Here is a 16,405-nt window from a genome sequence, read left to right on the forward strand (position 1 = left end):
CCTGTCTGTCAGCAGAGGGAAAGCAGAGTTCAGAGAGTCCGCGTGCTTTCCACAGCAGGGGCTTGCACTAGACGATCTTTAACGGTCCCGTCTGACCCAAACCATGCTGTGATTCTGCAATTTAGCTTTTGTGCAGAGGGGCAAAAGAAGGTATTTCTGTTTCAGGGGGGTTTGAAATCGGTTTCTTTGATTAAGAAGGAACTTCCAGAATATCCCTATTTCTCTTGTCCTCAACCAACCCAAAATCCGTAGATTTTCTGTAGAAGCAATATGGTTCTTTTCAGAAATCTCTTCTGCCAGTCTTCGTCCACTCCACAAGGCAGACACGGGCACAGTAACAGTGGTGCTTGATCCCGCGTGTTCCCCCTGGGGCAGAGTTCCCAAAGCCGGGACAGCCCTTACCCCGTGGGATTGTCTCCTTTGGGGAGCACCACCAGAAGCGGGGGATGAGAACGCAATGGGCTTTGGGTGGGCCAGCCCGCAGCACGTTGGGGGCCACTCTCTGATCCCTGCCCCACTGCACGGTAGCAAAGAATGAGTTAATGCTCCTATCTTTCACGCTAGGAAGCAAAGCTGGGAAATTTTACAAATTTTACTGATTTTCTGAAGCTAGCTCCTCATTCAAGTCTTGTGAGGAGCGGCTGGGGGAGCTGGGGGTGTTCAGCCTGGAGAAAAGGGGGCTGAGGGGAGACCTTCTCGCTCTCTACAGCTCCCTGAAAGGAGGGGGCAGCCAGGGGGGGTCGGGCTCTTCTCCCAAGGAACAGGCCATGGGACAAGGGGAAATGGCCTCCAGTTGTGCCAGGGGAGGTTTAGGATGGATATCGGGAACAATTTCTTCATGGAAAGGGTTGTCAAGCGTTGGAAGAGGCTGCCCAGGGCAGTGGTGGAGTCGCCATCCCTGGAGGGATTTAACAGCCGGGCAGAGGGACATGGGTCGGTGGTGACTCAGCAGTGCTGGGGTAACGGTTGGACTCAACGATCTGAGAGGTCCCTTCCAGCCGAAGCGGTTCTATGGTTCCATGGTCCTGCAGGCACAGTCCGAGTTAAACAGCCTGTGTCCTCTGCCCGCCTGGAGGTGGTGTGTGCATTGACCACTGTTACCTTGGCATTCTCCACACAGGGACAGATAAGGAGTTGCGGTGATATGATTTATCCTTCATTGTCGGTAAAATTCTCCTGTCAATAGCTTTTCATTTTGGTTATTGCAAAGCTGCAGTTCTACAAAGTACTTAGTTACAGCTTTTTTGTGTTTGTGTACACATTCAATTTTGTTTTAAAAATATTTTAGTGAGAGGGTACTGCTTGATTTCTGTGAATTGTAACTGACAAATAGCTTTTCATTTTCATATTATGCATATTTTAAGCAAAAGCCTAGACGCAGTCTTACCTGTGGATGAGTTGTCATAAGTTTGACGATAGTCTTTGACAATTTTCCGATGATGATAGTTTAATTTGTACAGTCCGTGTGAGTAATTATCAAGGTAACATTAGAGAGAATACAGTAAGTGTTATTATGTTGAATGCTTTGCTGATGCAACAAGTGTTTTTTTCTTTTATACTGAATCATTTTATTTTTTTCCTTTTTTGTCATAGTGCCTTTGACTTGGTAAACATTCATCTTTTCCATGATGCTTCCAATTTAATTGCTTGGGAAACAAGCCCATCGGTTTACTCAGGAATACGGCATAAGGCTCTTGGCTATGTACTTGATAGGTATGTATTGGCCTTTACTAGCCTCTTTCAATCTTCTGTGTTTGTAAGCGGTCTATAAAAGATGTTTCAAAAGGCACATTCAGAAACGCAGAGATTTTTGTTCTGTGAACTGAAAATGGTCACTTCTTATCAGAGTTTTCTAGATGGTACCAATTACAGATCAGTTTATGACACTCTTTTAAGCTAAATTACTGCAATTGGAAAATCTCTCTGAAGTCACCAGAACTTGTAAAGTAGAAAGCAGGTTTCTTTTTTAAATGTGTTACTTAGATTAGCTTCTTTTTAGTCTGCATGGAGTCTAATAAAGCTGCCATTCAAGTATGTTTTCAGTTACAGAATAACAGAATAATTCCCGTTGGAAGGGACCTCTGGGAGTCTCTTGCTCGTCCTCCTGCTCAGAGCAGGACCGACTGCAGCACTGGAGCAGGTTGTCCAGGGCTTATCCAGCTGAGCTTTGAAAAGCTCCACGCACGGCGATGCGCAGCTTCTCTGGGCCACCCATTGACCACCCTCATTGTGAAATGTTTTCTCCCTGATACCCAGTCAGAATTTCCCTTGAAGCAGTTTGTGTCCATCGCCCCTCGTCTTTTGGTGTGCATTGGTGAGAGTCTGGCCCTGTCTTTTCTGTAACTACCAAATAGGTAAAGCCAGCAACAAAATCCTTCCGTCGCCACCTTTTCTGTAAACTGAACAAATGTTGTCCAGACCGTGCTGTTTCCGAGAAGGTTGGACCCGATGATCCTTGAGGTCCCTGGTACGCTGTGGTTCTATGAAATCCGGCTCTTTCAGCCTCTCCTCGGAAGTCACGAGCTCCAGCCCCGCAACAGTGAGCCCTGTGGTGTTTTAATCTCAGTGCTGGCTGAGCGCGGTGAGCAGCAGCACAGCACTCGTGTGCAGTCATCGCTGTTATTAGTGGCGTGGTGTATAATGGTGTTACAGAGTGGATTCGTCTGGTGGGTGGGACAATGCAGAGGATAGTCCTAAAAATACCCAACAATTTACAGCTGCCCTAATTAGCAGTTATAAAGTCAGAAAAAAAGACAGCTTTTCCTTGAGCAAGAAAAAAGTATTTCTGCAGGGACATGTGTGTATTGGCAAAGTAAATAGGTATTTCTCTTACGAGGTACTGCTTGGCTTCATGACTGCCTGAGAAATCGAGCTTTAAAAGGTCTCTTCAAAGCAGCTATGGCATACGCTGCGGTCCGTGGCATGAGATGGTGCTTAAAACAAACAGCTTCGGATGGAAAAAGCAAGATCAGAGCACTGGATGGGCTGTGTTGCTGCCCGTCCCTGCTGTCGGGGGGCGCGGGGTCCCCGAGCTCGGGCAGGGGCTCCCTGTCCCACCCCGGCACGGACCCCCGCCGCCTCCTGACCAGGGCTGGGAGAGCAAGTGCCTGCGACTGGTGGGGAGAAAGAAGAAGAAAACCTTCAATTTTAGGCTGCTCAACATGACAGCGCGTGGTCGAGGGGACTGGGGAGAAGGACGGGCTGGATGTGTCTCTTCCTCCTTCCCTGTGCATGGCAGCGAGAAATTCCCCATCCCCACCAACAAGGAACTGTTTACCCTCCTGACTCTCCCTGGCAGCAGCCCAGAAGCTAAAGACACTGCTGCACCAAACTGAGTTATGTGTTAAAAAATATCTTTGCGTATGCAGCGTTGTCATTTTTCCCTATGTAGGTTTTGACTGAAAAAGGTTCTGAAATGTGGGAGTATAAATACCTTTTCAATCACATTCTATCCAAAGTTTTATTTCTTTCTGTAAGTTTTATCTTACTTAAAAGCAGGCAGATATTTTAGCAAAAGAGACTGCTTTTTCCGCTATGTATAGAGAAGTGCTTTTCCTGTGCACCCCAGCAGAGGGCTAAGTAGGAATTTCTCCAAAATAGGCATTTATTTTCACTTTTGGGGGTGATACAAGGATGAAGAGGAAAAATCCAGTATGTCTTCTCTTGTATCGCTTGTAAAACCTGTTCAGATCCTCAGGAGATACTGGAGGCACTTGGGAGGTTTGCAGATAGGTAGCATGCCGTGGTTTATAAAAGATCCCCTTGTAGAGGACAGAGACGCAGTACGATCAGGATCCGCTCTCAGTGCGGTCTGAGACACGGGTTTTTGAGTTCGGTGACATACAGCAGTTGGCAAAGGCCTAGTTTTATTTCATTTTTTCTTGGCTCCACTGGTCTCCTCTCCTTTTCTTGTGCTTTGCACGAGGGAACTTTAGCAAACCTGTATAAACCCTTTGCATTATTTATTGCACGCTTGTTTACAGCATACCGTGTGCTTCATTAGCTGATTTTGGCTTCGGACCTCCCACGGTGCCCTGGCAGGGGTAAGGTAATAAGACTGCAGTGTTGGTGTCAGCCGTGGGTCAGAGATGTCACGATGGTATATCTTTAAAATGTGACACTGCCAAGAACTGCCCCGACTCCCCGTCCTCAGACAAGAAGGCCCGGGGTGCGGGGCTGCACGCTGCCGCTGGGAGCTCGCACCGAGATGAATTGTTCATTTTGAGGGAGCAGCCAGCCGCAGATCCGGACCTCCAGAGCGCAGTGATGGGCTGGCTGGCACAAAGCGGGGGCTCTGTAGGAGCAGTGAATAATGGGAAACCCCTTTCACGGCGTGGCTAACCTTTTGGCAGCCACCAGCAAACTCTATTCTGATCTGCTGATTGGGGAGGACAATACACTGAAGCTCACTTTGAATGAATGCTACCACCAACAGTGTCCCCATTCAGAGGGTTTTGGGAACCATCTTTGACCATTGTCTGCCATCACTCCTTCAGACATAGGAAAAGGGAAAGTGAGAGCGTCTATAGGGGGAAAAGTACTTCTTTTCTTGGCTTTAATCTCTCTTTAAAGCTTCATAGATCTACATTTCCAGCTGAGCTACTGGAACTATGCAGTGTCTGATAAATACAGAAGAGAGAGGTTTCAAGCTGAGCTTTTAAATCCCCTTATCTGCATGAACTAATAATGCAGATTTAGTGCTGTTAAAAACAGAGACTGATAAGTCTTTTCCTTTAAAGCCTTTAAACTGCTAAAGAGCATTTAACAGCAATGCAATTCAAACCCGGTGAACAATACTGAGAAGGAAAACAGTTTAATGAGCTAAACCTTGACTGAATGAAACAGAAACACCTTCTCACAGTTGATTTAGGTCACTGTGGGAGTAAGTGAACGCGCAGTTCTGTTCGCGCTGCATCTTCATAAACATGAATTAAGTGCAGCCTTTTCACGTAAGGTAAAAGCTGTCACGGGGGTTTGAAATATCAAAAAGAAAAGAGTTTGCAAATAAAGCTCAAATGAATTAGTTTAACTGTTAAAATCATCGGGGAAGCCGGTTTCCCCAAAATTATTTTAACTACAAGGTTTTAACACGTAGGCACAAAGCTGCACCACATCTCTAATTGCTGAGAAGCGGAGGAGTTTGAGGGGAAAAAACAAAGGAAAAAGTGTCAAGCGAGCGATTCAAAGTTGCGCTAGAAGTTTTCTTCTGAGGGAATCTATTAATAATCATAATAAAATGTTTTGGGAGTAGAAAGGTTTAATCGTACAATGGTGTTCTGAAGTGATTTAGCTTTAATGATGATAAAAATGAATTACGTAGCGAGAAGAATGCTTTTAAAGACAGCTGGCTGGTACGTGCTGCCAGATTGTCGTTAGCATTTGCCATTTTGCAAGTGTGAAGAGAACGTGGTGTTAGACTCTTTAAAGGCTTAAGAGAGTGGAATTACACTGGTGTTAAACAAATATTTGCTTGTATATTTACAAATACATATACAGTGTCTATGTAGAAAATTGGCGTGTGTGATGAGTCTTTGTCAGTGTTAATGTAAACCCAAACTAAATTCCCAGAAGTGAATTTCCGTGTTCCAGATGGACACAAATACAGTCAAAACTGAATTTGCTTTATAAATGAGAATAAGAACACCTGCTTTATATTTTGTGGGGCAAAAAAATTCTTCCAGGCCCGTTTTGGGTAATTCCCACGTACAGTTAGCCCTATTTGCATAATACTTGCATTTTTGTGTTTTCTAAAGTTGGAGGGTTTGCGCTATACATGAGAGTAAGAAGGGACATGTAGTTGACGCGTTAGTTTAGTCACTCATGCATCTGCTGTAACTAGTGCTTGTGCATGTGTCTCACTAATTAATCCGGGTGGCATATTAGTCATGTCCTTTAGAGGCTTGCTGGGGAGCAGGTCTGCTGGGTGTAGCAGCCTGGCTGGAGCAAGCCGGAGCTGTAGGACAGGGTCTGTACGAGCCCGAGAGGAGAGTTTGCGAAGGAGAAGGACGTGAGATGTTAGCCTGATCCCGCGGGCCTCGGTGTGCCAGCCATTTAAACTTCCTGAAATTATCTAGAGCATTCAGATCCATAAAATGAATGTGGTTTTTTTAAAAGAAAGTGACAGTGCTCTTCTGTTTTCCTATTGAAATGTTCCCTGGCCTAGTTCAACAGAAACATTTTTACATTACAACTGTGAAATCTTGGCATAAAGCTCCCCTTTGTGCCCTTCATTATTTTCTCACAAATATAGTCCATTGTCACATAGCTGAAGTTAATTTGATCAACATTGGGACATTTAACTTTTATGTCCGGTCAAAGGAGCTGTTTCATGCTCATTTTGGGTATTCAAAAGAAATGATTGCCAGAAAAATAATGTTACTATTAACAATTCAGAGCAATTAGTTTCCCAGGGAGAGGCGATGTGATGCACCGGCTCCACACAACTATTCTTTGTCATTTTATGGATGCTCATCAGTCAACTGTCACATCTTCTCAAAGACCCCTCCAATCTAAATGTTTCTCTTTGGGCTTTTCCCAGAACTAGCAGCTGAATGAGCAAAAGAAAAGCCACTTAGTTTCTAGGCAAAGGAAAACTTCGCTCTAAAGATCTGGGTCATTTGAGAAGATCCTAGGAGTAGCTCGCTTTTGGGGGGGGGGGAAATCTTTTTTTTTTTTTTTTTTTATTTTACTTATTTTTTTTGCAGCAGTGATTTTAACACCACGTGAAAATTCTCTGTAATCATGTGCCTTCAAACGTTTAGTGAAATTTCAGTGTATTCAAATAGAACGCGCTCCCAGGGCAAATAAACCTCCCGTCCAAATGTCTTCTAACAAAGGTTTAAAACCCCAGATCGCATTCAAAAAGACAGCTTTTCATTAAACACCCCGAGGCTCATCTCATTAATATTCAGTCATTCCCCCCTTAAACTAAGGTTAAGTGCTCTCAAAATTAGCGTGTTTGTATAATATGCTCTTTAAAGGGTAAATCCAGCAAAATTGTCTTGTTACTTTCAACCTGTCAGATACGGTCAAAGACACTTTTTCTTTGCTTCTTGGTTTTCTGCTGGCTCCAGCTTTTGCATGTTTGATGCAAAATTTAACTCGTATGTCCTTCCTGATTACAGAAACACATTTTGAATTTTTATTTAGGTTATATTTTTAGAAGAAAAATAATTTCATGCTTTTGTGCATTATACTGGAAAATATACATGATGATAATTTTGCCCTTATTCTGTTATTTTCAGTACTTGGGGCTCTTTTATTTTTTTCTTTTTGGCATTAATAACTGAACAGGTTATTAATAAATTTGTGGCATTTGTTATTCAAATTGTAAATAAAAGATCTGATTTTTCTCTCACAATAAAAAGAAGTCTGCAGAGAGGACAGCAGGTGCGGAAGCAAAGATCTGACTGGAGAATCAGCAATCCAAGATCCAGGACTTTAAGAACTTGCAGGTGTCACACAGAAAGGTGTCGCTTAAAAAAAAATAGCGTGGAGACACTAAATCACTCTTCACTTTGGCTGCCTGACGTGGGTGGAATCGGGGCGCTCTCGGAAGAAATGCTGACAGCAAACGCGCTGAGGTCTCCTGGGGGTTCCCCCGAGGCGACCCCGGTGTGGGTCACAGCAAGGGGCTGCCACGTCGGCCCCGGAGCCGGGGCCGCTGTCACCGCGTGCTGACACCCCCTCGTCCCTCCTCAGGGCTTTGCCTCTCTCTGCCCATTTTGCAGTGGCGGGTGCTCTGGAGCTGCCTCAGTCGCTGCCGTGCCTTTGTCGTAGAACAGAACTGGTGTAACGACAGGCGGGAGTGGATGCGTGGTAAAAATATACCGCTCCCGGGAGAACGTGTGTAATTAAACACGGACAATTGAAGAAAAGAGAGAGTGCCTCTTAAAAAAGAAATGGCTGCAAATAACTTGTTGCCTGCTTGATTTTGCTCTGAAAATGGCTCTATATGAGAACGTACGGAGTGCGTCACCTTCTCATTGAGTTGTATTTCTCTTTTTACTGTAATTTGTTCCTTAGAGAGTCTGGAGCTAGATAAAGAGCAGTCATTAGTGTCCAGCTAAAGGTGACACTCACATCAGCATTTGTTGTGGTTTGTGTCTTTGGAAATGTTCTATCGTATAGCCTATAATCTTCCAGGATAGCTGTGATTCAATTAAGAAGAATCTGTATGGGCTGTTGATCCAATTTTTATTCATTTGCAGAGAAATGAAAATAAATTACTATTGTGATTTTATTTACAGTGCTCGCTGTAAGATGATGCTATGAGCTGAGAGTTATAAAACAGAGAAACAGTTGAAAGAGCTCCATTCTGCTTCCCTTTGAGGCCGTGGGCGCTGGGGGAGTAACCGTCTTTCAGCATTTTCACTGCCAGGGGAAGGCAGGGGCGCTGTGCGAGGAGGTGCTTGTCTTTGAGTCTCGCGTTCTGTGTGCTGGAAAGACACGTACTCTCCTGAACAGGTGAATAACCAGGTGCAGGGTGCCGCGTTTTTAGCCACTTGTCTGCCTGTACCAGCGCTGGAGTGGTTGTAGAGGGGCTCGGCAGACGTTCTTCGTGGGCTGATGGGTAAATGGTGGAACTGCTTCCCCTTTCACGAAAGCATTGTCTGTCTCCTGTCGGTGCAGGGGTTACCATGCAGCTGAGATGATTCCGGTTCTCACTCCAACAAGGAAAATGGTCCTGCTGTCTCTATACCCACCAGAATCATCTTTGTTCAAACCTAATGTTGACAGCTCTGATTTTTTTAATCGGTGTGCTGTTTTCAGAGAAAGGGTTTTTTCCCTTCTCTTTAGCACTTCAAATGTTTCTGTCACGTCACCCCTCGCCTGTTTCCGCTTGTAGCTCCGTAGTCCACTGTAGTGCGATCTTCAAAGGGGTGGATGCCCAAGCTAACAATTGGGTATGTAAAATTTGTTGCTAATTAGCTTTTCTCAACACCAAGCACTTTTTAATCCTTTGCGAGTGAAGTCTTTCTGTGTTTCTAGTCATTTATTTGCGTTACCCTTTTCTAGAAGCTGTTGGGTTTGTTTTCAGTTCAGTGTCCCTGTGAGCCGAGCGCGTCCCCCGGGAAGCCGATGGGAGCATGCGGGTTCCTGTCGCCTGCAGCGCCCCGGGGCTGGCCTGGCCACTGTCCTGCCACCCTCCGCTGCCCCCTTCGCCCAGGCCACCAGCCATCGGGTCGGACTGGGAAAGGTGTTTCTTGCAAGTCTGGCAAGATTTCTGAACCATTCTGCTGCTGTTCCCTCTGATGAACTCTTTAGGGCACACAGTGTCTCTCTTCTGAATTTTTCTAGATTTGTCACAAAACCCACTTTTCCCAGGCTTAAAGAGTTAATGGATCATCAGTATGCCATTGCTGTGTATCCTGGTTATTTTCTGGCTTGTCATGTGCACTTTTAACACTGGGCAGACACAGGATTTTTGCTTTACTCCCCCACACCCCAGCCCTGCAGGACAGTAGGCAGGAACTGCAACGCCTCTGTCTCTCTGCGAATCCATACGGCAGCTTTCTGCTGCCTGCCTATGGCCAAGTGTTCCCAACACTCAGCAGTTCCAGAAGTGACGTGGAAGAATTTTAATCTTCCATGATGAAGTAAAGGAAGATTCAAAAAGACGTGCAATTTCTCTGGTTTCTTCTTGTTGTTTTTCTCTTACATCAGATGAAGTGCAAGAAAATGTCTTTGTAACATAACAGCAGTGCCGTAGCATTGTATTCTCCTGTAGCAAAATTGACAAGTACTTACATCATTATACATGGCTGCTATTTCATTAGGCGAATGTCAGTGTCAGGTAAGATCATGGTTTTGTCAATATAATGAAAATACCAGTCAAGTGAGGAAAAAGTCACAATTTTCCAGCTCTAAAAATTGATTTTTATTGCTCTTCTTGTAATCCTTTCTTTGGATTAAGTATTTATTATTGATGTGGTCTTTCTTTTAATCTTAATAGCTGCTGACATTGTAATTAATTAAAAAATACAACATTTTTGCCCAAATGGCACTATATTGAAATTAAAAGTGAACGCCACATATTAGTTAAACAGCCCTGGCAAATGTCTTGAGTGCTAAGATGATTGCCTAAGCTTCTTGACGATTCCCTTCATCTTGCTCTGTGCTGCTTGACCTTTTGAGATGTTTTGGTGTTATTAATAGGTTTTAGCTATTATATCAGAAAGAACAAGGCACAAAAATATGATAAACTTTATCTTTTTAATGACAGTCCTACAACACCTCAGGCATGCCAATGAAGGCACTTACATCTCTTCTTTTGAAGCACACTTAGACAGTCACCGGGTAACCTTTATTCAGAATTGATGGGGATTTTTCTGAATTTGTCTCTAAATATGTATCTGAGAAGGCAAAATGGTGCGAGCTGAGTGCTGGCTGTGCTGCAGGAGGGAGGCAATGGGCAGAAGAGGTCACGGGGTCCTGCTCCAGGGAAGTTATCAATGCCCCGTCCCTGGAGGGGTTCAAGGCCAGGTTGGACGGGGCTTGGAGCAACCTGGGCTGGTGGGAGGTGTCCCTGCCCAGGGCAGGGGGCTGGAGCTGGATGATCTTTAAGGTCCCTTCCCACCCAAACCATTCTGTGATTCAGAGCTTTCTTTGACACCTCTGCTGGAGGTGGATCTGCCACAGACCAGTTCTCCAGGTGCAGGTGTGCAGGCTGATCTCTTTGACTAAAACTTATAAAGGAAAAAGTAATGAGGATAGATAGGAGCAGCAGAAAACTGAAAGGCGATGCAGCAATCCTGTATCAAGTTTTGTGTAAGCCAAAGTCGAACATTTCCATTCTCTTGATCTTCAGTTCCTTAACGTGGCTGTGGTGGAAGACAGTTTTCACTGTCATCGTTCCTTGGCTTTCCACCAGAATTCACTGCGGGAGTTGTTATCACCTCTGCCATTATAGGTCTCTGGCAAGGAGAGTGTCTATAACCTTCTGGCTACCTCCAGACTAGCTCTTGGCTCCCGCCGAGGGGATGGTCAAGTCACCTTCTGCTTTTTTTTTTTTTAGCCCCTTTCTAAACATTCCTCTTTGGAGTAAGATCCTCCCATTCAAGAAAGCGTCAGTTGAGCTTTCCCTTCGCAACCGTGGCCACCAGTACAACCCAGCCGCCCTCGGCACGCGGGTGCGTATGGGGCTGTGGGGGCTGCCCGTCCCAGCTCCCGCGTGGCGCCCGATGGCCCTGCAGGCTCCATCTCCCCAGTGTTCCCCCAACACTTCGCCCATCGGCGGGGATGTGACAAGGTTCAGAGACACAGCCAGCGTTACTTTTATCAGATTCAGATCAAAGCAGAACCTGTGGTTCAGCGCCCTGCTTCGGTCAGCAATGCGGAGGATCAGCAGCTTAACCTGGGAAACGAGCCCGAGCTGTCCTCCCTTCTCCGCGTAGTTCGTTGTGATTTTCCTATTCTTTATTTAGGAAAGGACATTTTATATAGGCATCGCATGTTCTCTGTAAAAGCAGCTTTTTCTGCTTTTCCTCTGCGTGGATAATGTGCAAAAACAAAGAGATTGTGGAAAGATAATTTCTTACCCCAGAAGTTGTACAAGAAATATGGAAGTGCTCATATTAGCTGATATTTAGCTTAAACACATTTAGTTATTATAAAAATTTGCTTACTGAATAAAATATGGCTTGACCTCTGGATTGTTTCTTCCCGAGAAACGTGACAGAGTCCCTCCTTCTCCTCCATTCAGCCTGCTTGGCAGAGCTGCAGGTTTTTTGTTTTGTTTTGTTATGTTATTGTTGTGTTTAAAAAAAAAAAAAAAAAAAAAAACAAAAAAACCCCTCGAGCCCCTCTTTTCAGCCGTGTCAAGTTAGGATGAATTGGCCGGGCAGGCATGTTTATAGACTGTGTGAAGAACTTTGTCTTTGTGTGGGAATGCTGGTGACACTGGTATGGCTTGCCTGAATGAACTGCGATGACGCGGCTAATAAGGTGTCCTGCTGAGCGCCGCGGCAGCCGTTCTCAGACCTCCCACTTAATGCCATTCAGCTCCAGCTCAGTGTAGCTAATTTTTCCCATTCCCTCAATTCTTTAGGCCTCCTTACAAACAGAAAAGTCAACTTTCACACCGAGGAGAAGATAAGTGCTTTAGGAAATAATCGTGTAAACAGAATGTTACCTTCTGACCTGATGCTGATACCTTGGTCCGGGACAAAACCCAGCTGGCTATTGCATTAGACATGGCTATTAAAGGAATAATGCTGCTGATCCTCCTTACAAAGTGCCCTGAGAAATGGTTTAGCCAAATCACAGTGCCTCTTGTCACACTGAATCATGTTCAGCTGCTCTCTTCCATGACCAAGCTGCTGATATTTAGCCGCTTCCTTCCCTTCTCCTTTCTTGTGACAGTATGGGAGGGGGACAAGTATGAAAGCAAGAGAAAGTCGGTCATGTTTCTGATTGCCCTGTTGTTTTCTGGCTGAATTTCAGTGCTTTGAAACATATGCACAGTACACCATATAGCTTTTATAAAAGAGGGTGCATTTCGTAAAGTAACTTTAATTGTAACTACTGAGTACTTTTAAGTAAATAACCAAAGGATTTCAGTGATTCTGGTAACACAGAATTGTTCATTTTAAGGTTGCGCTAAGCGATTCCCTTTGGTGTTCTGTGTGGAGACTAAAATTAATAATTAGACACAGATTTCTAGTAGTATCGAGGAGAAGAGGAACCTCGGCTTGGTAGGAGTATGACATCCAGATCTCCTAAATGGCTTTGAAAAGCCTGACTCGTCCCAATCCACTCAGCTGACGCTGCCATCCAGACCCAGAGGTCTGTCTTTGCATCAAAGTAATTTGAGGTGTCCCGGGCTCCAAAACCAAACCCTGAGCATTTGCTTCTCCTGTGGCATCTGTTTGACCTCTCCTAGGTTTGGCTGCCGCGCGGGTCCAGCCGGTCCCTGCTCGGGGCTGGGCAACACTCCTGTCGCCGGGATGGGTCAGGCGAAAGCTGTTCAGCATCATCGCTTGGAGGGTTTTGGAGGTTTCCCGTAATTCTCTTGCTGCACCCAGAATAACAGACAGTTTTTGTCATAGGTCTTTGAGAAAATGTGTCGGGGCACTGCCATGCTAAAAAGCACTGAGGGGTTGATGTCATTTCCCTGCGACGCAGCAGAGCAAGAACATTGCCAGCGCAGACACAGTAGCTTCTTTCGGGGGTTGTAGAGCAGTAGCTGATACCCAGTGTGAGGCAACCTGCAGTTGTCAGACCAAAATAAGAATTACACATATTTATTTTGCAGCAAAAAAATAGCTATAGTAATTTAACAGCAGCTTGCACCCTTGCCAGTGAAGTTTACTCCTTTAAAAAAAGTGTGAACCATAGATCTGACTCATCAAAACATTTAAGCATGTGAGTAATTTTGACTGTAAACTTTACTTAAAAGTTAGAGTTGCGTGAGTGTTTCCTTCGTTTGCTGTGCTGTCATGTCTAAGAAGCCGTTCAGCTCTGTTTCAAAAACTGTTTGTGGCCTGCCTCTTCTGAAAATACAAAAAAATTTGAAAAGAAACAGAGAATAACCCAACCAGTCCAGAGGACTTTCCATGTAGAGCCATCAGTTAAAAATGTAGAATTAGTGTGAGACTGGCAAAATAATTAAAGTAATGTGTTCCAACTGTGAAGATCTGTGTTTGTGGAACTAGTGGAAGAGAAATCATCTATGGCATTTATATTTGTGTGCTTTAAAGTTTAACAATGTCATCAATAAACCCATAAGCGTGCATTTTTTCCAGTGATCCTTATTTGCCATATTAAATTTGTTATTTCCAAAATGCACAGAAGTAAAAGACGTTTCCTTGGTACGTTCTGAGTGCAAGTGACCTCTTTTCTCCTAAGCAATACCTTCTGGAGCAAGACCAAAGGATTAGAAGAGTCAGTGTGTTCTTCCAACCTTGTCAAAGGGAAGACTTCTCTTTCTAGAGAGGAAGGGCTATGATCTGTTTTAGAAGTTTTCTCTTTCATTTGCATTCACGTGTTGGGTACATCCTGGTTGCCCATCAGCTCTTGATGGCCCTGTGTAGGTGACAGCCAGCAGCACAGCCAGTTGAGGCGTTGATGGTCTTTTGTTTGCTCTTGCATAGACTTGTCAAGTGAAATATTTGTAGCTTCTTTACAGTCATGAAGTTTTTGCCTGAGTCACCTATTTTGTCACAAGCCGTTTAGAAAAGTTGTACAGGAAAGAATGGAGTCTTAAAGTGTGTTGAAGCCCTTCGGGATAATGTGGTGGTCGGCAAGTACAAGTTAAAGGCAATGGCATTAGGTCTTCCCACTAAAACCGTAAGATTAATGCTGGCGACACAGGTTGGCTGCTTTCTTTTTTATATGATTCAGATTCATCATTCCATTGACTGATTCATGGCAACATTTTTAAAGGATTATTTTATTCATGGTTAAAGGAAGGGCATTGTAATAGAAACAAATAGCAAAGTAGAAGAACGCAGATTTTTGAAGCCTTCCTAATTCATTTGCAAGCGCTTGTTTAAAAAGAAATTGTCTTCTGACTTCTCATTTACTTGTACATGTGATGGACTGTATGTACTGGTGGCTTGGTGTGCCGAAATGAGAGGACTGGAACACTTTTGTTTAGCTCTTGCTCCAGTCCCAACACCTTCGCTCTGTGTCTCCTCGGTGCTGGCGGCTCCTGTGTTTCCCAGCGCTGGCGTCCCCCCGTGTGGGATGCTTTTCCTGCATGTTCCTGGGAGAGGAAATACTGCTGCGCTCTTCTTCATTGCCATCTCCTTTGCTAACTCGTAGTTGGATTCGAAGAGCACAGTCAAGAAGGTTCGTTCTTGTGCCGTTGATGCATTGATTCAGTGCAATCGTAGGCACCAGAATAGAGCTATCGGAGTACCAAACTGCTGAAATAATTCCAGGATTTGGGAACTCTTGAACTAATAATAAGTTCCAATGGCAAGGACAGTAGGTTACATACATGTATTGAGTCATTTAAAGCGTATAAAGCATAAAATATCATTTAATAAGTACATAAATGCGTATATCCCTTGCTGTACCACTGCTGGTGATTTTTAGTGTACACCTAAATTTCCCCACCTGTGGAAAGGAGAAATGTCAGAAGCCACCTAAAGCATCAGACCGGAGAGGTAACGTGGACACTGTTTTACTTGAGTCTGCCATGAGACGCTCCTTCTAAAATGTGCAACGGGACAAACTACAAGGGAACAACTGGTTAAAATGATCAGTTTTAAAGCTGACATTGATTTGTATGCAAATCATGTTTAAATCAGGTAATGTGCAAAACTATGAAATGACGGAATTCTAATTAATTGATCAGAAGCAGACTAATCAGCTGTTTTGCTCATCAGTTAGGAGACATTTTAAATGGCTATTTTTGGAACAGTCTGTTTATTTGGAAAATCCGTCTTTGCATAATACAATCAGGGCATCATTCTCATAATATCAATTTGTTTTAAGAGGCCTTCTCTAGACCTTGATGTCATTCCTGCAATATCTGTCATTTCTTTGTCAGCAGTAAATGGCAATGAGCAAAGCCAAGACTAAGATATGAATCAGGAAAGTTGGCAAAGCAAGATCAGTTTTTCTTATACATAAGTTGCATATCAGATTTTGCAATGATAGTGTTAGCAAATTGTGGTAATGTAAATGGTTTAACTTTTAAGTTCTCATTTTCCTTTCGTGTGCCATGAGGGCACTAATCAAACTAATGTTATGTACAGGTCAAGAGTGACAGGTTTTTCTCAGTGCTTGCTGGGAGCTGACAGTAGACAGTATTTATTAACAGTACCTGCAATAATTTGTCAGCTGAATGGGGGATTTGCAGATTTTCGTACCAGAAAAGGATAAGCCTTTGCAAGAGATTTTGCTTCAAATGATCACTACCTTAGGTCCAATGCACATTAATTTTTCAATAGAATAATATTCCTTACGTAATAGATTACTGTTGACTAAAAATGTGAGATGTTTTTAAGAGCAGAAGCAGTACCTCACCGTAAATCCAACGTATCTTTCTTTATAGCTTTGAAAAGTCTAAACGGATGTAAAGTATTAAAACTTTTAAAGCCGTGTGAAATGGATGGCCCCTTGCCGGGCAGTGTTGTTCAGGAAGAAGCCCACGTACTGTGCATTACGTTACAACCCCTTCCCTGTCTGGGAGGGTCCCTGCCTCCGGCTCGGCTGGGGTTTCTGGCACCGTCACGCTTGCGTGTTTCTATGTGCCCAGAATGTCCAGGGTGTATTGCCTTGCGTTTGTTCCTTATTTCTTATCCATTGTACCTCTAATATACCGTTGCAGTGTTTGTGCATTGTGTCTGTGTATGCTCTCTGTAGCTGTAGCAGTTGCATTTCAGGTATTTCACACCTTCCTCAGCAACTGATAGGAAATTAATTGTATTGATTCCTGTTTTGAAATTAAGCG

At 44.0% G+C, this 16,405-nt stretch overlaps 1 protein-coding gene across 2 annotated transcripts in view; it reads left to right on the forward strand.

The window, feature by feature from the left end:
- The window catches only part of INPP5A (inositol polyphosphate-5-phosphatase A), a 236,049-nt gene that overhangs the window by 145,588 nt on the left and 74,056 nt on the right, over positions 1 to 16,405 (forward strand). For both annotated transcript variants that reach the window (XM_054204457.1, XM_054204458.1), the window contains exon 8: positions 1,594 to 1,713. In XM_054204457.1, the coding sequence (XP_054060432.1) occupies positions 1,594 to 1,713 (120 nt within the window). The remainder of the gene's footprint in view (positions 1 to 1,593; positions 1,714 to 16,405) is intronic.

The sequence above is a fragment of the Rissa tridactyla genome, chromosome 6, assembly GCF_028500815.1.
Source record: "Rissa tridactyla isolate bRisTri1 chromosome 6, bRisTri1.patW.cur.20221130, whole genome shotgun sequence".
Lineage (NCBI taxonomy): Eukaryota > Metazoa > Chordata > Aves > Charadriiformes > Laridae > Rissa > Rissa tridactyla.